Genomic DNA, 22,041 nt, shown 5'->3' with positions numbered 1-22,041 from the left:
TGTATTTTTGGAAGAATGTGGTAAATAGTGTGTCACCAAATTTCCCATTATCTAAAATTAATAAGTGTTGATATGCTAAGCATTTTAGTAGATTTCCCCCCGCACCAAATATATATATATATATATATACATGTATGTATGTATATATACATATGTATGTATATATACATATGTATGTATATATATAGAGAAAGAGTCAGGGAATTTGGTAAAAACTCAGGAAACAAATGGGGAAAATAATCACTGCCAAACATGTTTATATAGGGGAAAATTATTAAGTGCCTTTTAGCTTATGCTGTGGTTGGTTTCTGTTTTCTAGCAGCTTGTAATTTATTCTGTAGACTCAAGTATCATGGGCCTATTCCTTAATATTTCATGTTATAAATACCTTTTCTGTTAGTTGTAAACCTCCCTCCTTAGAACTGTAACTGAGCTTTTTTTTTTTAAATCCTATTTATAGAACCAGTTCTAATCCCAGAAATGAAGTTAAAGGGTACACTGATGATTCAAAGCTTTTTAAATATGGATTCTCCTAGTTCATTTGCTTAAGGTTATCTCTTCTCAATTTTAGATATAACCAAAGGTGGAACACAATATTAAGTAGAGCCTAATAGCTAGAGTCACTCTTATACCAGCAGATTATAATACTTACATAACATACACAAATGTGCATCTGCAATAAATACAAAAAATAAATTCTAAAGTTTTAGGAACAATAAATAATAAGTAATTTTGTTTAGCAAAATTAGTAGTTAATGTGCTAAATTATTGTCATATATTTTCTTCCTTGATCATCATTGAAACCCTGTGGGGTACTGGTGGTATTAGCTCCCTTTAACAGGTAAAGAAAACAAGGCTTAGAGAGTTGCCCAAGATCACAAATGCAGAAGCTGGTGTTTGAGCCCAGTGGGCTTTAAGGCTCATGCTTCTAACCCTTCAGCCATTTGGGTGATTGTCCATATGTGGGAGGGAGATCACTGAGAATTCAAGGAACGTTCTTTTTTTGTTTTTGTTTTTTTAATTTTTTATTGGGGATTATTGGGGAACAGTGTGTTTCTCCAGGGCCCATCATCTCCATGTCGTTGTCCTTCAGTCTCTTCAGTGGTAGAGGGTGCAGCTCATTGGCCCATGTGGGAATCGAACCGGCAACCCTGTTGTACAGAGCTCAAGCTCTAACCAGTTTAGCCATCCGGCTGCCCCAAGGCATACTCTTTACATCTCACATTTGGCAAAAATATTAGGTTGGTGCAAAAGTAATTGCGGTTTAAAAGGTTAACAATTGCAAAACCCACAATTACTTTTGCACCAACCTAATACAACTGATTCTGCCTATTGTGCTAAAAAGTTGCATAGGTGGAGAAAGGATATTGCAGTAATAAGCGGAAGAGAGCAGTTGAAATTTGGGTTTCTGAATCATTTAAGTGTAGATGTTGTATTAGTTTGCTGGAACTGCCATAACAAAGTATTACCAACTGTGTGATTTAAACAACAATATTGTCTCACAGTTATAAAGACAAGAAGTCTGTGATCAAGGTACCTGCAGGGTTAAGTCTGTTAGGGGAATGTGTTTCATGCCTTTCTCCTAGCTTCCAGGAGTCTGCCAGGAATCTTTTTCCTTGGCTTACGGCAGCATAACTCCTATCTTCACATGATGTTCTCCCTGTGTGCATGTCTGTCTATGTCCACATTTTTCCTTTTTATAAGGACACCAGTTATATTGGATTAGGGGCCCACCCTACTCCATTATGACCTCATCTTCACTGATTACATGGAGAACAGCCCTATTTCCAAATAGGGTCTCAATATGAGATGCTGGAGGTTAGGGTGGAAACATATTTCATATGGAGAAAACAATTTTATCCATAACAGAGGTTAAAGAAGGAGGAGATGTCGAACAGATTAAATGATAGGAAAGATCTTTGCGTTGAATTACAAAAAAAGTTTACTTGGATGACCACAGCTGGGAAGAGAAAACAGTCAAATTTTATATCTTGGAGTGGTAGGTCCCAACTGAGCTAAGGTAAAATTCCAGCTCACTTTGTGGCCTTTGTTTGGCAAATTACTTACTTTTCTGAGTGAGTAAAATGGTGATAATACTGTAATATTTTTGTGAGGATTAAATGAGATAGTCATTTAAAGTATTTACTGCTGTGCCTGTGAAGTAGTTTTTTACCTTATAAAAGAACTTGATGTGCAAAACATATGGAAATGTTTTTAAATATTGTCTTTCTTCTGCCCCAAACAAGCCAGCATCTTACTAGTACAGTGGCTTGCATATTGGAGTCACTAAGTTAATGTCTACTAAATGAACTCAGCAAATGAATAAGTTTTAAAAAGTATCTGGGTAACATGGCATACCTAAAAGAAAGCCATGTTGAGAACTGCTATCATAAATTAACATCTCTTGTGAGTTAGATGAAGGATTGGGGCATCCCAGAAAACTTGTAATTTGAAAACTTTTAAAATGTCCCTACCTCTGGGGGTAGACAATAAATCCAAAGGAAGGAAATGGAAGCTAAAAAATAGGAGACAACTCGAAAATATTATCCTGCTGCAGCTTAGGAATATATAGGTCTAGCCTTGGCATATGTAGCATGTAGTTTTGAACACACTGAAGAAGAATTAGTTGTAGCTGAAGATAATGTTTGAACCAAAGAAGATAGAATTATATCCTATTATATCAAGGAAAGAAAGGAGAAAGAGAAATTGGTAAGAGGGAAGAGAATTTAAAAAATATAAAGTAGATGAATAAGATTAGAATAGATTAATAAAGACTGTAGGTAGTTTGTAAAGTTAATATATAAGGACTTTTATTGGAAAACCCAGTTTATTAAGAAAAAAAAAAAGGTTGAGGGGAATGGGGCTAGGTTATTATATAGCTAAGTATGAAACCTATGCCAGTACTTATATATGAGGGTTTTGTGTAATTCTCATCTGAGTTTTCATAAGTCTTACTAAGAATGTTTTCTCAGCCCTTATTTCTATTGCTACCAGGTGCTACCTAAAGCTTTTTAGTGCTATAGCTACTCGCTGTAGGGCTGATTCAGAATTTGGGGGAACTAAACATATTCAGGAATATAATTAGAGATAATAAAGTTTATGAATAAACTAATTATAAAGCAGCAACACAGGTAACTTATAAATGAAATACAGAGTAGTTGCCAATAGAGCAAACGCTAAATTAGCATTAAATTTATTCACTGTGGTACAAGGAGAATCCGAGTGTGTACTAGGACTCCAGACTTCCTATAAACTAGCTGCTTCCTATAAACTAGCTCTGCTGTTATCTTTATAATGTTTCTTTTGAAAAACGGATTCTGATGCTCTACAATGTGTTTGATAACTGCAGATCTTATTAGAGAATCATTGGAATGAAGCTAGGACCACTACTGTCCTTAGAATTAGAGATACATTAAAAAAAAAAAAAGTCCTAGTCATATAACTGGTTCTAATCCCAACAATGAAGTTAAAAGGCAGACTGCTGATTCAAGAATTCTTTATATAGATTCTCCTCTCTGTCATTTTCTGACTCTGTAGCCTTACTCAAAACACTTCTAATACCTGGGCCTCCAGTACCTCATCTACAAAATGTAGTAAGGTGTTGCGTGAGATGGTTTTAAACACTTTTTTGGTTCTATGCCATCAGTTTGAAACAATTTTAACTTTTAGTAACTGTTGAATATCTACGTAGTCTGCCGTATTTGCTTTTGATACCATATAACTTCATCCACATGACAGTGAGCTATAGCTGATACCTTTCCTCCTGTGTCTCCAGGTTAGAAGTGATCTCTATTTGTAAATGACAGTTGTTGCTTTTTAATGTTAGGGCTACTAAACATGTTCACTGTAGAAATTTTGGATGATACCATGTCAGTTATAGTTCTTTGCATGCAACATAATGACCTATGGCCAACATAAAACAAAAAAAGTAAATTTACTGGAAAGCTGTTGGATGGCTCGGAGAATAAAAAGAGTTTGCTGAGCAATCCTGTTTGGGGAAAGGTTTGTAAGTTTATTAATGTCTGGCTTCAGTGATTACAACACTATATCATTTATCCACTGTGAAAAATAAGTCTCTTACAAAGAGTCGCTGTGAGCCTGATTTTCTAATTCACATTTGTATCTTTCAGTTTAGGTTCGGTCTATGTTTTGTGTCCACATATGCTTCCTTTCTTACTTTTAGTAGGAATCAACTTTACCCATTTTAAGGTAGAGGGTTCAACTCTATGAAATACAGACTCGTTCCTTCTACTTTCATTTTATTTTTTCTCATACAGAATGAAAAAGTACATCATATCCGACGTGGTGAATTTTGATAGTAGCCTGTGTCTTTAAAGAAGGAAAAAAAAGGCCCCGCCCCTTCTGTCCTAGCGCCCCGGAGTCCCTGGAGGCTGCCAGGAGCCTCCCGCTGGCAGAGCGCTGCCAGCGGGTATTTGCAGGTGTGGGCCTGGCTGAGCACTCTCCGCCTGCTTATCTGCTGGTCTTCTCGCTGGCGGTCCAGTCCCAGGGCGAGAACTTGGACCCGCGAGGTGCATCGCCGGAGTCCGCGCAGTGCTCATGGACGTGGCAGGGGACCCCGAGGGCCCAGGGCCCCCAGGAGGTAACCGAGAGCGGCACTGCCAGACGCGCCTCTTTGGCTTGGGTCCTGTGCCTTTATGGACGATTGAATTAGCTTTAGCTTGGTTTGTTTCCAAGGCGTTCGAAAAGATGGGTGCCTGATGGTGGGGTTCGGATCAACGTTTCTTTCCTCTCTGAAAGGGGTGAAGTATGGAACTGGGGATCTGTAGCTCCACGTTTAAGTACTGTGTGTTTAAGAGTGCATTCAAATAAGTATGCCTTTAGACAGCATTACGTTTTGAGTCCTCACTGCCGTCCCACCCTTTTGAACTTTCTCTTAAGTTTCCTTCCTCATCTACTGCACATTTTTTCAAAGATTCTTAAGACATCCTCATGTGCACAGATTTTTCTGCAATGACAAACTGAAAAATAGAGCGAACCATGTTTTTGTTTCTTAAATTTCTTTTTTCTCCAAACCATTTAGTTAAAAAATAGCCGATAGATTTGCTGGATGTTTGAAACTGAGTAATCAACCTGGTGTCTTAAAGTTTAGCCCTGGGAATGAGTATTAAATTAATCGATGAAAAAGATCAATCATTTGCGTAAAAAAATATGTATTGATTTACTGATTTGTGGGACTTGTATTTTCAGGAGCATGCCATTGTATTAATTTATCAATTGAATGCTTTAGTTTGTTTTCTTCTACTTACACTTCTTTCAACTTCCGTACTGCCATAGAATGCTTAAACATGACACGCTTAAAACATTATTGAGGCTGTCACGTGGGGTGTCATGTGGGGTCTCAGCTCCCGCTCCCCACATAAGAACCCAGAACATGGTGAAGACAAAAGGAACACCCACGGAGCAATAGGTAGGGGAGCCATACCACTATAGTCTCCCTGGTGGCTGGGTTGGAGACACAGGAAGCAAACATCCGCCTGCACCCCAACAAGGGGTCTTCTGCACCAGTCTCGCTTGCTAGCTCAGCCACCATCTTCTTGCTAGCCCCCATTTTCTGCTAACGTAGCCATGGCAGTTATATTAGTGGCCAATGGCTCACTGGTTATAGCTGATGGCCAACTAGCCACAGCTGATGGCCATCCAATCACAGCTGATGGCCATTTACTACCTGACCCAGCACCTTTCCATGTGAGGCCGAGAGCCTGGAAATTGCACTTCTGACGCTGTCCCCACAGAGGCCTTGTAGCACATGAAGCTACTGATGGTAACCGGAGAAATTATATTATGCTTCAATGAGCATTACCCTTTGGAGATCACCCTGTTCCTTCATTCTTCTTGAACGAATGTATTAAACGTGAAAGAAATAGGCCTTATAGTGGACGCAAAACAGATTAGATAGTTTGATAAATTCTGCACTGAAATTCGAATGGAATATGTAAATGAAAATGATGTTTTCAAAATTGTAGTGATGTATAAGAATTGTGTTACGATCAAATGTGTTATATTGAAAATAGCCTTAAGTTCTGCAAGTGTTGTTTTTAGAGTGTATCGTCTGTGCACAGAAGTGACATTTATGTCCTTCAATCAGTAGTTCGAATTACATACTGGTAATTGTACTGTGTTTGTGTTTAAGGTGATGGCCCTCCAGGAAGTGCAAGAGAGACACCCAGCCGGCTTTCCAGAGAACAGCTTTTTGTATTGATATCGGCAGGTTCCCTTAACTTAGGTTCTATGATGTCCTATTCTATCCTTGGACCCTTTTTCCCCAAAGAGGTGAGACTTTTTTATAACCTCATGAACTCTTAATTTTAAAAAAGCCTTTTGAGTTATTTTGTTTTAAAATATAGAAAATGTAAAGATCTGCGTAAAGATGATGTATAGAACTTTAGCAAACAGAAGACTTCTTAAAGAATAGTTGATACCAGAAAAAGAAAATTCAGTCAGAAAAAACATCATCTTGGGATGTAATTCACCAAAATATGATTGACCTTCTGAGGATTACTTTGCTTACCATGGAGTTTGATTAATTTTTATTTGGCTTCTGCAATTGAGAAAAAGGGGGCTGCACTGAGTAATTGAGATTTTAATGTTACTGCAAAAGATCTATGTTAAGACAGTCACTCTGTTTCCTGAAGTTTGGTTTATTAATATTTTGGAATTAAGAAGCCATAGTCCACTAAATTCTCTTTTCTGATTTGAATTTTCTTGTGGAATCTAGAGGCTATGTTTGTGCCAAGGATTATTTTTGACTGGCTCCTTCTAATCATAGTCTTTTATATGGTGTTAGGGTCTATAGATAATGGTACAGGCTTAAAGGGAATAAATGACATCTAGAGAATCTGCCGGGAATCTGGACGTTGATAGGATACAGTATGAAAGGAATGGTGCTGGCTTGGCTGAGTGGACATAATATGCCTATGGGTTTTATACTTCGTGTTCTTTGCCAAAGTCTCAACTCAGTGCACTGGCCCCTCTCAGTCCTCTGCTTTGATCACATGTAGTCTTCCATTCTGTGTGTGACAAAAGGGAATAACAATGGCTTTTCTGCTAAAGAACAATCCGACTCTGCACCCATGCGCTGCTGTTTAGTTTTCCGTGTACTTTCCCACATACCCATATTTATCTTCAGCTACTCCATAGCATAGGCAGAGCAGTGAAAATCTTAACCATGCTTCAAATGAAGAAACTGACTCAGAAGTTGAGTGACTGGCCCAATCCAGTTCTGTTCGCTGAATGGGAGTGGAGGGCTAACGACTTCCCACTCTAGAGTGCGCTAAGCTGGGGATGCTAGGGCAGAATTAAGGTCAGGAAAATGTCCCTCTCTTGGCTGTCCATTGGGAGTGAAAAAATATGAAAAAGAAATTACACAGCATTTGGACATCCTTAAAGAAAAAGATGTCCAAAATGTTATGAGACTCTAAGAGGAAGGGTTAATTTTGCTATGGTGGGGATGGGGGAGAGAAAGAGAAGAAGGCGTGGTACTGCAAGGGACTTCACAGGATAAATCAAAGGTGGCTCTTGAGAAGTGGTAGTTCCCATGGTGAACAAGAGGCAGTGGTGTTCTAGGAAACAGCTTGAGACAGTCACGGGATTAGCACAGTTCTTGGCCAGCAGCAGACAACCTGGGGTGGAGCGAGGTCTGAAAGGAGGCAGAGGATCGAGGAGGCAGGTTGGAGTTAGAATGCAAGCATCCTTCAGTGCATGGCAAAGGTTTCTTCAGTGAGAAGTCATCAGAGATGTTTGAGCAAGACAGAGGAGTCTGGCCAGATGTGGGTTTTGGAAAAAAAAATGGTGGGTGGGAGCCTGTGGAATTAAGACAGAGGAGAACTGGTGTATTTGCCAGCTCAGCTGGAGCTCAGTCAGCACAACTAACTTTAGTTTCTTGTTAGTGGAATATAGACAAAGGAAAACCAGGCTGTGAGCTGGTGGGTTTTGTTTTTTTTTACGTTTTTTTTTTAAGTTTTTGATTGAGTTTTTTGCTCATAGGAGGGAGGGCTGAAGGAAAGAAGAATAGAGGCCTGGAAGAGAACATTCTGACTTTATAAGGCGTAGATATGAAGAGTGGGCTCTTCTTTTTCATTTCTTACTAAAGCTGTTACAATTGTCTTCTCCTGGGAACTGTCCTGTTTCCTTCTACGATGGATGTCAGCTTGCAGGGTGTTGCTGATGCAATTGGGAACTGTTCTGTTCCCACCTATGATGAATGTAAGGTGCTTATAGCCTGCAGGTGCAGCGCGAGCCGGGGGGATTCAGAGCCAAGTGGTTAATGTTTAAGCCCACTCCTGTTAACTCTTTACTTGTCTCAGCACATCTTAATTGACTCCTTTGAGGTACCTGTTTTAATTTGCTAGGGTTGTCATGACAGAGTACCACATACTAGGTGTTGTAAACAACAGAAATGTACCGTCTCACAATTCTGGAGGCTAGCTCTCCGGAGCAAGGTGTCGGTTCCTCCTGAGGGCTCTAAGGGAAGGGTCAGTTCCAGGCCTCTCTCCTTGGCTTGTTGGTTGCTGACTGCTCCCTGTGTCTCTTCATGTGGCCTTCCCTCTATGCATATCTCTGTGTCCAAACTTCCCCTTTTTTATAAAGACACAAATTATTTTGGGTTAGAGCCTACCAACTGACCTAATTTCAGCTTGACTGTGAAAGGCTCTCTCCTCAAATAAGGTCACATTCTGAGGTGTACTGGGAGTTAGGACTTCAACATGTGAAGTTGGGGGAACACAATTCAACTCATAACACTACCTGACCTTTGTGTAGTAGAAATGTCAACTTCATGCTCCAGCCTACGTAAAGTACAGCCTTTGGCAAGGATGCCATTAAAGATATCTTTTATCATGAAATCTCTCTTGTCTGCATACCATTATCTCATGTGGTTATTAGTCACAGTTGGGAAATAGCTAATTCTGAATCCCATAGAATTATGGACTTAAATCTTGCCCAAGTAATTACTGCTGTAGGTTCAACCTCTCCACTCTCTCCTGCCACCAGGTACTTAAAGACTGCATATCAGAGGTGACTTCCTGGAGTACGGGGGCCCTTCCTAAAGTGGAGCTCAGAATATGAGTTCACCTATCCAGTTTCCTGTGGTATAATGCTATGAGAAATAGGGTTTATTTAAAGAGACACAGTCTGACATGAAACAAACATTTTTGAAGAAAACAAAGATTGAATGATGATTGTAACATTACGTGGGAATCAATGGTATAAATTTTTAACTTAAAATTGTAGTTAGGGAGAAAAGGTAAAGAAATGGGATTATGGCTGTCATAGAGAATGGATTTTAAAGGGTGTAGGCGTGTTTGTGCTTGCACATGCATTTCTATATTAAGAGTAAAGTTATTTGCAAAAGAGCTGGAGCTCTGGTGAAAGGATGACTCTAAATTGGATCTTCCAATCATAAATATTCACTCCTGGCTCCTGGTACAATGCCTGACGCATAGAAAGTGCTCAATAAATGAGCACTGATAGCCTGAGAAGGTAGAGAGTTGTGTAGTTCAGGCTTTACACTTCACGGTATTCCAAGCTACTCATCCTATCTTAAAGAAATTAAACTCATATTTTAACTCCTTAAGTGGCTATAGCTAGAAACTGATGTAAGGATCTACATTTCCAGGGTTTTAAAAAGTTCTTCAAATCTTCTGTTTGTATACATGAATTCCGTTGTACATCACAACTAATAGTAGCATTTGGAGCTCAGAAGAAATAGATTGAGAATAAATATCATCTGAAGCAAATTTAGGAACACACCGATAGAATAGGCTTTCGGCATTAGGATATAATTGATGGGGAGGTGTTTTGGGAAAATGTAGAAGGCTGGTGGCAGAGGGAAGTATCTTCTCTCTGCGTGGATGATGTCAGGAAAGAAAACTGTGGCTTCTCTAGACTGCCAGGTACTTGGTATTAATATCAGAAACAGCACCGGGAACCAAGGACAGAGACCCATATATTTTCTATTACCTCACCGATAACATAAAGGAAGTATGTCAAGATCAGCTTTTTGCTCAATTCCGTGGGTGAAATAAAGCCCAAATTTCCTCAGCCAAGATTTTTTTGCTTTAGTTTGTACTCTCTTATACTCTAATTCTTTTTGCCCTTCAAAGCCAACAGTCCTTTTTTAGGGATTTGGGGGGATTTATTGACATATAATTAATATACAAAAATGTGCACACACTTAATATAGCCATCTTAATGAGTTTGGACATATGCATATACCTGTGATACCATCACCACAATCAAGATATTAAACATGTCCACCACCTACAAAAATTCCCTAGCATTCTTTTGTGGGTTTCTTTTTTCTTCTTTCTTTTCCTTCCTCCCTTCCTCCCTTTTTTTTCTTTCTTTCTTTCTTTTTCTTTTTTTTTTGTGTGGTAACAATACAACATGAGCTCATCTTGCTTAACAGAAATTTCATATCCAATGAGCAGTAATTCCCCATTGCCCCCTCCTTGAAGCTCCTGATAACCACCATTTTATTCTCTGCTTCTGAGTCTGTTTTAGGTGTACATCACATAAGTGGAATCATGTAGTATTTGTTCTGTGTCTGGCTTATTTCCCTTAACACAATTTCCTCAAGGGTCATCCATGTTGTTGCAAATGCCAGGATTTCCTTCTTTTTTTAAGCTGAGTAATGTTTCAATCGATGTATATCGTTGTGTCCAGCACTACACCAGCTGTGGGAGGCAAGAAGAGCAGCGCAGGGCTAAGAAAAGACAGTAGCCAAGATTAGAGTGCAAGTGGGGCCAAGGGTCTCAAGCCTCAAGGACTGAGCCCCAAATCGGGCCAATGCGTAGTTTTTATTGGTTAACTTCTAAAGAGGTAATGATTGTTAATCTCAAGATCTGTGTGTTAGTAGCCTGTTGGCTGTCTTTCCGAAAGTTCCCATTGTGTTCCAGCTTGTACTTTGCCTTCACACACATGCACATCTCCAAGGAATCCACTGAAGAGGAGGGACCGATATACCTCAAAGGAGCTTTTCCTATATCTCTCCATTGGGCCTCAGTTTGCCGAGGCACTCCCTTGTGAAATCCTGGGAAGAGCACGGGGGGAACAAATGCTGTAAGGCAGCTGTAAGGCAACAGTATACACTACATTTTCTTTATCCATTTATCTATCAATCGAAATCTGGGTTTTTCTATATCTTAGCTATTGTGAATAATGATGTAGTGAACATGGGGCTGTAAATATCTCTTTGAGACACTGCTTTCAATTCTCAGCAGATGGATTGATTGCTGGATTATGTGGTAGTTCTATTTTTAATGTTTTGAGGACCCTTCTAACTTTTCCATAATGGTTGCACCAGTCTGCATTCCTACCAACAGTGTACACGGGTTCCAATTTCTTCACATCCTCACTAACACTTTTTATCTCTTGTTTATTCAGTAATAGCCATCCTAACAGGTGTTAGATGATATCTTATTGTGATTTTAACCTGCATTTTCCTGATGATTATTGACCTTGAGCACCTTTCCATATACCTGATGGCCATTTGTGTGTCTTCTTTAGAGAAATGTCTATTCAAGTCCTTTACCCATTTTTTAATCAGGTTCTTTGGTTTTTTTGTTATTCAGTTATAGGAGATTTTTATATTTTGGATATTAACCCCTTATCTAATAGATGGTTTGCAAATATTTTAAATATTTTCTCCCATTCTGTAGATTGCCTTTTCATTCTGTTGGTTGTTTTCTTTGCTATAAAGAAGCTTTTTAGTTTATATTGTCCCATTTCTCTACTTTTGATTTTGTTGTCTGTACTTTTGGTGTCAAATCTAGAAATCATTGCCAAGACCAATGTCAAGAAGTACCTTCCCTGTTTTTAGCTTGAGGAGTTTAATGGTTTCAAGTCTTATGTTTAAGTCTTTGATTTGTTTTGGGTTGATTTTGTGAATGGTGTAAAACAGGGGTCCTATTTCATTCTTTTTTATATGGATATCTAGTTTTTTCAATACCATTTCTTAAAGAGGCTGTATTTTGCCCATTGTGTGTCCTTAGCACTCTTGGGAAAAATCAATTGACCATATGTGTGTGGGTTTATTTCTGGGCTCTCTATTCTGTTCCATTAATCTATCTGTTTGTAGTTATGCCAGTGCCATACTGTTTTAATTACTACAGGTTGGTGATTTTTTTGTTATTAATTTCAGGTGTACAAAACAACATAATGATTAGACATTTATACACCTCACATGTAATTTATTTTTGAAATAAGGAAGAGTGATGCCCCTAACTTTGTTGTTTCTCAAGATCATAAAGCTAACAATTCTTTATAAACATGGTGAGTGTATTATTTTCATGTCAAAGACTAGGTTTAGTATAGTTTCCCTTCTTCTCTCTGTTTATTTTAGAATAATTTTTGAAATTGCTACACAGATAAATGTTACAAGATGATGATGCTCTGATCTAATATCTCCATTTTTTCACATTGACTTTGTCTTTCAAATATGGTTTTCTTTTCAATTTCTTTAAAGGCTGAAAAGAAAAAAGCCAGCAATACAGTTATCGGTATGATCTTTGGATGTTATGCTTTGTCTCAATTGCTGGCATCTTTGGTATTTGGAAAATATGTAAGTATTAAAGTTCATATGTACATTTTAATTTTAAAAAACTATGTAATGAGTTATTCTACTTTATTATTCTAGAATTTATAATGATACAGAAATAACCACCATTATATTGTATGAATTGTGCCATTGTTGACAGTTCTATTTTTAGGGTTAATTGATTTTTAACTTTTCATATTTGTAAGGAATATATGTTTTTATTCTATTAAAGAATTATTATCATTATATTAAGTGTTCATATCTTCCTCAAATTATATATTTTCTGATACAGTGGATTTGTTTATTTCAGTATTACTTGTAGCAATCATCAGTTTACCTCTTTGTGATTTCTTTATTATAGCTTGTACATATTGGAGCAAAATTTATGTTTGTAGCAGGACTGTTTGTCTCAGGAGGAGTTACGATTCTCTTTGGGTAAGCCATGTTCTGATATGTCTATGTCTAGAAGCTTCATAATTTGTCTTCAGTTTAAAATGTTAATGGATTCTTTACATCAGTCAGTACCACTGATTGTTGAGTGCTTGGCATGTGACTAACAGTGAAGGGAGTTGGGTGATGTAGGAAACAGGACGAGTGACACCTTAAGAAAAGAGTCCTTTAGGGAATCACCGATAAGCTGGCCACTGAATCTATTCCTTAGGGCTCCTGTGACTACGAGTGATGGAAACTTAACTCACATTTCTGAATCACAGAAATTTTTTGGCTTAAGAAAGTAAATTTCTTACCTAGAGAATTAGCTGAAGAACATCAGGAAACATATGTTAAGATAATGTCCCCAGAAGTCTTTCTCAAGTTCATGGTTCTGTTTTCCTTTTCTTATGCTTTGTTCTGGGATAAACTCCCCTTGTGGTGGCAAGGTGGCCCCAGCAGGTCCCATCTAAGAATGCCATTTTCCTAAGGCTTCTATAGCGTCACAGAATGGAGTCCCACTGGCCTGATCTTTGTTGATGACCCATCCCTGCATCAAGGTCACTTCAGCCAGGGGAAGAGAATGCTGTGATTGGCCAGGCCTCAGTCACGTGCTCACTTCTAAGCCTGGGAGCAGAATGGTTTCCCCTACTGCTACTTCAAGAAAAATGGACAGTAAGTGCCAGAGGCAAATTAGCTATGACAGTTCTTAAACTTAGTGTCCTTAAACCAGCAGCACAGTGGCAAATCGTATGGAAGAGCTTATGCAAGTTCTTAGGGAACATAGAGGAGTGATAAGAGTTTGATAAGGTTATGATGAAGTAAACACAGGAAAACCTTCCTATCAAAGTAAATGTTTTTAAAACTTTTCTTTGTGTGTGTGTGTGTGTGTGTGTGTGTGTGTGTGTGTGTGTATGTGTGTGGAGGGAGTCTTCTGTTTTCTGCATTCACTCTTTTTTTTGAGGGTTTGAGCCCCACGGCAGTGTGTGGGGGGCATATTGGTTCTTGTCAGAGTGATTCTATCTATATATTTCAAAAGGCCTATTTAGTATTACCATTTAAGGTATCAATTGTGTCAGCAGAAAAGGGCAACTAAGCTCTCATTATGCCTCAAATTGTTACTAAAAAAAAAAAGTAATTTTTTTCCTACTCAAAGTATATAACAAAGCAACTTTTTTAAAAAAATTCATATTCTAATAACTATGGATGAGGTACTACTCTTTTCAGTGAGTACAGTTAAAAGGAAAAAAATAAAAACCAACCTGGCATTTAAGAATTATTTTATTCATTCCCTTTTAGTTTATTGGACCAAGTTCCAGAAGGACCAATATTTATTGCTATGTGTTTTCTGGTGAGAATAACAGATGCAATAAGCTTTGCTGCAGGAATAACTGCATCTTTTTCTATCCTCGCAAAGACTTTTCCAAATAATGTGGCCACGGTATTGGTACGTATTTTATCATTTTTTCCTATTTTCCTTTTAATGTATGCTAAAATTTTTTTTTTTTACCTTCCAAGTTAAAGCAGGGTCCATTTTACTAGCCCCACTTTTTTCTGCAATCTGTGTTTGTTACCTTTTGTTCTAATTTGTACTTGTACCACCAGGCTGTCAAAAATTATACCATTAGTCTTACGTAGGTCTCTTCCTGGGCGTAGAATCCCCTGATGGGCAGCTTAATAGGTAAATGTGGGCCAAGCCAAATATTCTGTATACGACTTTTTTTTTTTTTTTTAATCTCTCTAGTAGTATTTTGCTCTGTAGTAGTATTTTGTTCTCTCTGTAGCCTAGATTGGGGGGGTCTGCAGCTTGAAGCTCTCCTATACTTTAGAAAAGAGCTATCTTTAATGGCCAAACACTTGATTTGTACTAGAGTCATTCCTCCACTTTCCCCAGACTCATGGAAGGGATCTTAAGAGATCAGCTTGAAGTCCATAGCTTCTTCTGTGCTGTCTGTCTGAGGAGCATCCTCTTCTTTTGCCATTAAAACCCAGACCCTGGTAGCTTGGTATTGATGTGCATTCTCATATATTGCCTTGGTGCCTAGGCATGTGGTGTTAGTGATATGCCAGATTCCTGTCCCAGTTCTTGGCTACTGCCTCCCTGACAACCGGCAGGCGTTCCCATAGTTCTCTACTTGGACCTGTGCATCCCTGAAGGACCTGGGTCTGCACAGCAGACCAAATGTCACCTCAGAGCGTATAATTGTCCTCTAGACCTTGGGTCTAATCAGCTTAGTTCCAAGGACTCCCTCCTTTACCCATATTAATACTATATTTTGGAAGTTTTGACTATCAAATAAATTATTTGCAATGTAGACAGATAATATTCCAACTTTTCCAACTTTTTATTAAGCATATACATACAGAGGTGCCAAAAAATGTATACACATTTTAAGAAAGGGAAAAACTGTATTAAAATTGTAATACTCAATGTATACCGATAACAGAAGATGAATACAAGTCACGTTTGATTTCTGCAGTTACAAGAGGTGCTCAAAGTGGTTACCATCAGCGTAATTTTAATAGTTTTTTTCCTTTCTTAAAACGTGTATACATGTTTTTGACACCCTGTGTATATAGGTTCATTTTAGGTTCTTTAGCCATTTGGTGTGCAACAGTGGCCATGTGACAGGTATACTGTTTACATTTCCCAGAAATATATTTCTCAAGAAGGATTCAGAAGATTGGTCCATTGGCATGCTCTGTAAAACAAGGTTTTGTGGCTAAACATGTTTGGAGTATACATATGCTGTCCAGTTCACATTAGTGTGTTAAGGCTCTGAGAAATTCTATAGTAGAGATACTTTATGTTCCAAAATTCAATTTGACTATAGAACCACTTTTGACTCTTACAAAACTTGTGTTCTGTGGAACAGTCTGGAAAGTGCTGCGCAAGAAATTCCTGTGATGATGATCTAAACTATGATCCAACAGTCCAAGGGATTTTCTTACCAGCAGGGGAAACCAGTATTGGCATACCAAGTTTCTATATAAAAGTGCAGCCAAAACATAACATACCTAACATGGCAGTTTGTCTGGATGACCTTGTCATGATTGAATGTAGAATTCCTATGTTCTTTACGAAACATTGAAAGTTAATTAATGGACTACTTTTGTGTCTCCTGTGAGGTCTAAGAATGTAAGGTTGTAAGTCACAGTTTTTTGTTTCAAGCTCCCAGATTGATTTAAAATGGTGCAATTTTTGTAAGAGTTCTGTAACAGTGAACTCTTTTCATAGCACTGTTTTGTTTATTTTAACTTGAACAAAAAAAGAGTTTTACATAATTCAAAATTCAAAAGTTACAAAAGAAAATATAGGGTATAGTGAACATATTCTATATATTACCATTCCTCAGCTTTCATAGACACCTGTTTTCCAGGCACCCAGTCCAGCATTACTCTCCCAGAAGGCAGCAGATATTAGTTTTCTTCCAAAGGGATTCCACGTGTTTATGTACACACACATATACACTCACTGAACGACAGCGTGATTCCCTACATTTTCCTTACATTAATGGTACCATACTCTCTCCACTGTTCAGTCTTGGTGATTACACTAACGATGGAATCATCTTGGAGATCATCCTGTACCTAAATACAAAAAGTTTCTTACTTTGTTTCTCTTTAATGGCTGTATAGTACTTCACTGTATGGCTGTAACCTAGTGTACTTAAGTTGATGAATATTTAGACTGTTTACATCTTTTGCTATTGCAAATAGTGCTTCAGACATAAGCTTGTACATACGCGTATACCATATCACATCTTTATGTCTATCCCTATAATCTCCCGGAAGTGGCATTCTTGGTCAGAGAATGTGTGCATTTACAGTCATCAGTGTGCCAAATTGCCCTCCAGTATTCACTCACCAGCAATGCACAAGAGTGCTTCTTTCCTCACATCCTTGGCAGCATAAAGAGTTTGATGGGTGATAAGTGGATCTTGGTATCTTATGCTTTAAAAGTTAATTTTGTTTAAAAGTGAGGGTGAGCTTCTTTTTATATGCCTAAGAGCTTTGTATTTCGTTTTATGTGTCAACAGTCTATTTATAGCATTTGCCCATTTTCCTATTAAGTTTTTCATTTTTGTTTCCGCATTGATAAAATAGATCTCTTGATGTATTTGGAAAATTAGTCCTTTATCACTATTTTTTCTCTATTTTTCATTTGTCTTTTGATGTGTTTTGCCATACATTGTTTTTCTTATTTTCATGTAATCAGATTTATCAATCTTTTCTTTTGTGTTTTCTGAGTTTTTGTGTCATAATTAGAAAACCTTCCCCACCATAGGAATTACAAAATAAAAAACTCCCATATTTTATTTTTTTAGTACTTATATGATTTCAATATGTATGTTTAAATTTTGGGTCTGTCTTGGCAAGTGTGTGTGTGTGTGTGTGTGTGTGTGTGTGTGTGTGTAAATTGTGAGATGCATAGAATTGTTTTCAGATTGTGCCCATTAAATTTTTATTTGTTAATTTTTCAAACAAAATATATTAACTCAGATCTTTTTTTCCTATTTTTAGGGAAGTCTTGAGATATTTTCTGGACTAGGACTAGTGCTAGGGCCTCCTCTAGGTGCCTTGTTGTATCAATCCTTTGGCTATGAGGTGCCTTTTATTTTTCTGGGATGCATAACTTTGCTGATGGTACCACTCAACATGTGTATTCTACCTAATTATGGTAAGACCACATTTATTATTCATTTTAAGATTCTTAAATTTAGGTATTTGTATGCCTTTGTTGGACACCAATTTAACATGTACTCATTTTTATTTTACAAAATCAATAATAGATTTGAAGAGCACTGTGAAAGAACTGATTCTCTTTTTAGAAACGTTTCTATAGATGTTTATATGTAGTTAGTTTATATGAATTTCTATGTATCATAAATTCTTTCTGACCTTTAGACTAGCAAATATTTCATTTCTGATCATAAAACGTCACCACATGCAGTGCCAACTGGAAGTAATCTTGGACTTAATTAAGTATTCAGAATGACAAGCTACCATGCACCACACATGGCACCAACCTTCTTGCAAGGCTACATAAGACAGGAGGGCAAAGTCACACCTTCCTCCCCAGAGGCCCTGGCAGCTGTCTGTGTAACACATCTGAGGTGCAAGGACCCAGGGCCACATCAGGCAGTAATGAAAGTCATCTTGGCTTCAAAGCTTCATGCCCCATAGATGTTAACCTATCCTGTAACAACTCCATGGGCATAGCTGCCAGGTTCTCCACGAAGTACATACGGTGCAAGTCAGCACAGGGACGCACAAATACCCCATCCGGTGTTTGTGGTTTGTAGTTCCTTCTGTACCGATGAAATTTACTAGGTCAGGGTCATTTTTATTATGAGCAAGATGGCCTAGTAACGTGCTTGGCATTTTACCCTTATCAGATTACTAGGGGAACAGAGCTAGAGAGTTCGATGGAGACAAGAGAGCTAGACATGGGGCACCATCACCCTGAAACACAGCGGTGCCTGTCCTCTCTCTAACACCCCTAACACTTTAACAAGGAGCGTTTCTATAGTGCTGCATTCTGGGCGGTGCTCAGACTTGCTTCAAAGATGAGCAAGTGGCTGATGACTAAGAAACTGACACCAGGTCAGATTCTCATGCAGCCAGGGAAAGAGTTTTGTGAACGCTTTACCACACCATTTAAGGAAAAAAGATTTTGCTTACTAACTAACGGTAGGACATGGTATTTAGAACATCTGTGATTAGCTGCTGGGCTGGCCCCAACATCTGTTACCCTGGTGTCCTGGCCTGGTCTTCCTATTTCCTCCCCTTACCTCCACAGATTGGTATATTTTGCAGCCCTCTCTAATTGCCATCAGCCTAGTTGCTTGATACTTATTTCTCTTCATTTCTGTTATTCCTCAATTAAAATTTCCCTGCATCTTCACTGAACTTAAAAAAGTCCCAGCTAACTATATTTTTTTAATGCACAAAATGGTTTGACAAACTTGCTGTTTATGTACAGAAAGATCTTAGTGAGATTGAATGGAAAAAGCTGGTGTAAAAATATCTAAGACTGAACATGTTAAAGCTGTAAATACTGATCAAAATGTTGCCATTAAGGAGTGCTTTTTAAAATTATTGTTTAGGAGGGCTTGTAAGTAGAAGCTAGAAAATTAAATCCTTTATTTTGATGATATTGGCAGAATTTTGTGTTCTACTCCACTCCTTTACCTCCTTGTAGACCAATGGACAGTGTGGCTTTATCTTTGGGTGTCTACGTCAGCTGTGGTTCCACCCTCTCCCTCATCCTTTATATCTGCTCTCCAAGTCCCCTTTTCTGTACTGCTCTAAAGAAATGTTTTTAAAACACAGTCATGGGCGTTAATCCTCCTATTAAAAATCCCTAAATTTATAAAATGTGAGCTTTTTTCTGAAAGCCATTAAGCACTGTTAGATTTTAGCAGAGGAGTCACATGAGCTGGAATATTTCCCCCTCCAACTAGCTAACTCGTACATACCCTTCAAAACTTAATTTGTATTACCTCTTTTGGGACATTTTTCTGAACGTTCTCAATCATTGGACTAAATGCTGAGTAAGCTGTGCTGCAGTGCTCAGTATTTTTCCTGCCCCCCCCCCACACCTGAGGGGTACCCCACATCCTTCCCCACTTCCCCATCTCTACCAGTAGCTTATTTGGCAGGCATTACCAACCCTGGAGCCACATCCCTCTTAGAAGAGTATATTAGATTGGGGGGAGCAGAGAGAGAACCTGAGTAGCTTGGAAAAGCGCCCCAGGCGATTCTGCCATGTGTCTCTTGAAGCAGATATCACCCTAAGTTTTTATTACTTGAGCTTTTTCAACAGCTTAATTAAATTCATTATGTGTTCGTTTTCATGGACATTTTTATGTGTTATTTTGATAACCCCTTTTTCCACTTTGGATTTAGAGAAGGGGAACATTTATGCCATAATACCTTGTCTTACACCATAAATCCATAATACCTTTTATATGCACAATAAACGTAAGTGATTAAAGTTGATCTTTTGTAACTTATATCTTAAAGGGGACTAATAAACGTCTTTAACATACAATGCCAAGTCCACCCCTGCCTCCCTGGTGGCACTACCCCACTGCACCACACGGTGGTGTTTGTTCTCTTCCTAAGTCCCATTACACGCTGCTGTTTCTGTAGTGGACTGTCCTGAGCTGTGCTGTGATTTGGTTTACGGTTGAAGATTTGACTGAAAATCAAGAAACTAACACCACGGTTTCACTTTATCCCTCGTATCCTGACAAAGCCTAAATATAGCACTTAAAATAGTTGAACCACTCTTCGTGCTTTTTTTGTACTTTGCTCCATACTGGATCATTATTCAACTGGAATTTACTGGTAATAAACCATGGTGGGTACTAGAGAAGAAATGGGGATATAGGCGTGCTGATCCTGACTCGCAAAGAGCTTCCTCGTCCAAACTCGGCCAATATCACCTCTGGCCTGGATCGCTGCAACAGGCTCTTATTTCAGTTCTCCACAAGGCCACAGAGAGGTCCCTTTAAACCCCAGACCTGAATCTCATTCCTGTGTGAAACCCTTAGTGATTGCTCAGGTTTCTTAGCACAGTTTAGAAAGTCCTGCATAATATGATCAGTGTGTTATTCTGCAGTCTGATCTCCCACATTACACAGGTGTCTCTACCCCAAGCTCCATCCTCCAGCTTTGCTTCTCTACTTTCACTCCCTCAAACACAATAGTTTTTCCTCATTTCTTGGAATGTGCCATTCCTGGAACAATATGCCTGGATTATTCTTTCTTTCTCCTTTATTTGCCTATGTCAAACTCATCTTTTAGGCACCCACTTAGATATCACTTTTGGAAAGCCTTTTCTCCTATACAGCGTTTCTTGGTTTTTTTATTTTGTTTTGTTTTGTTTTTAATGGAAACTCTTATGTGCTCCAATAGGTACCTTCCTGGCTCTCTCCATGTCTTACTGTAACTTCTCTGTGAGGACAGGGTCTGGGGTTTGTTCTCCCCTGCATTTTGCATGGTACCTGGCTCAGCAAAGATTCTGTTCAGTAAATTTATTGGAAAATAGGAAAGCCACTGAAAAATAGTAAACAATGTAAAATGAAATATAGTTTAGGTGCTAAAATATATGGTATAGACTTGAAGTTCAGCAGGAAAACCAGAGAAAGACAAAATGTGTGGAATAATTAGGGTCAGAGCCAGAATTTACAGAGTGTATAGAGTTTGAAAAATTAACAGGGGAAAAAGAAAGGAGTCCTAGACTATGACTGGAGGCCTGGAAACAACCATTCCTGGTGCTGGGAACAGTGAGGAAGTTGGGGGAATAGTGGAAGGTAGTTTGGTGCTCAACTGACCTTGAATGCTAAGTGTAATTTACATGATTCAGTAGCACCGCTTTCAATTCAGTGTTTTCTTTGCCAGCAGGAAAAAAAAAATCGTCCTGTGTTCTTTGACTAACTGAGGTTCCTCTTCAGCACTCACTCATTGTTCCTTGATAAAGCTTCTGGCTTTGTCCATGCACCAAATTAAACTACATGTTCTCTATTCCACCTGGGGAAGGTCTCACTTGCTTCTGGATTATAACCTATAACCTAAGACCTCTTTTCTCCTCACACTCAGATTCTGGTTGATTTCTTTGAATGTGAGACATTATTTTTTAAGAAAACTGAATATGGCCTCTAGGTTTGAATAACTTATATGTAAATATAAGTAATATACAATTTTAGGCACTCTCAGAGGTGCAGTTATTTTGAGTACCAGATAAAGATGGCCTTACTAATTTTACTTTTCAAAACAGGTTAAATGATAAAGTTAAGTGATTTTAATTACTCTAATTTTTTTTTCTTTCATTTTTACCTGGAAGAGTCTAATCCAGGTAAACACTCATTCTGGAAACTCATCACTCTCCCCAAGGTTGCCCTTATCTCCTTTGTCATCAACTCGCTTAGCGCTTGTTTTGGCTTCCTGGATCCTACCCTGTCTCTCTTTGTTTTGGAGAAGGTAAGTCGCTTGATTGCTAAAGAGCTCTGCATTGTTAAATGTGGAGATAATTACTTGCTTTTGGG

The 22,041-nt window shown here is 38.4% G+C and overlaps 1 protein-coding gene across 5 annotated transcripts in view; it reads left to right on the top strand.

Moving 5' to 3' along the window:
• The first annotated feature begins 4,341 nt into the window (after nt 1-4,341).
• Nucleotides 4,342-22,041, top strand: part of SLC18B1 (solute carrier family 18 member B1) — a 28,353-nt gene continuing 10,653 nt past the window's right edge. Inside the window, exons 1-8 of one of the 5 annotated variants that reach the window (XM_033103472.1) lie at nt 5,668-5,782; nt 6,152-6,291; nt 12,161-12,291; nt 12,485-12,580; nt 12,918-12,991; nt 14,285-14,432; nt 17,510-17,666; nt 21,840-21,976. In XM_033103472.1, coding sequence (XP_032959363.1) covers nt 12,289-12,291; nt 12,485-12,580; nt 12,918-12,991; nt 14,285-14,432; nt 17,510-17,666; nt 21,840-21,976 — 615 coding nt within the window. In that variant the 5' untranslated portion in view covers nt 5,668-5,782; nt 6,152-6,291; nt 12,161-12,288. Of the gene's footprint in view, nt 4,601-5,667; nt 5,783-6,151; nt 6,292-12,160; nt 12,292-12,484; nt 12,581-12,917; nt 12,992-14,284; nt 14,433-17,509; nt 17,667-21,839; nt 21,977-22,041 lie in introns of those variants that run through there. The other 4 variants (XM_033103470.1, XM_033103469.1, XM_033103471.1 and 1 more) reach the window with 4 other exon arrangements.

The sequence above is a fragment of the Rhinolophus ferrumequinum genome, chromosome 3 (assembly GCF_004115265.2).
Source record: "Rhinolophus ferrumequinum isolate MPI-CBG mRhiFer1 chromosome 3, mRhiFer1_v1.p, whole genome shotgun sequence".
NCBI classification, from domain to species: domain Eukaryota; kingdom Metazoa; phylum Chordata; class Mammalia; order Chiroptera; family Rhinolophidae; genus Rhinolophus; species Rhinolophus ferrumequinum.
Note: the sequence above shows the minus strand (reverse complement) of the source record. Positions and strands in the feature narration are given on the sequence as shown.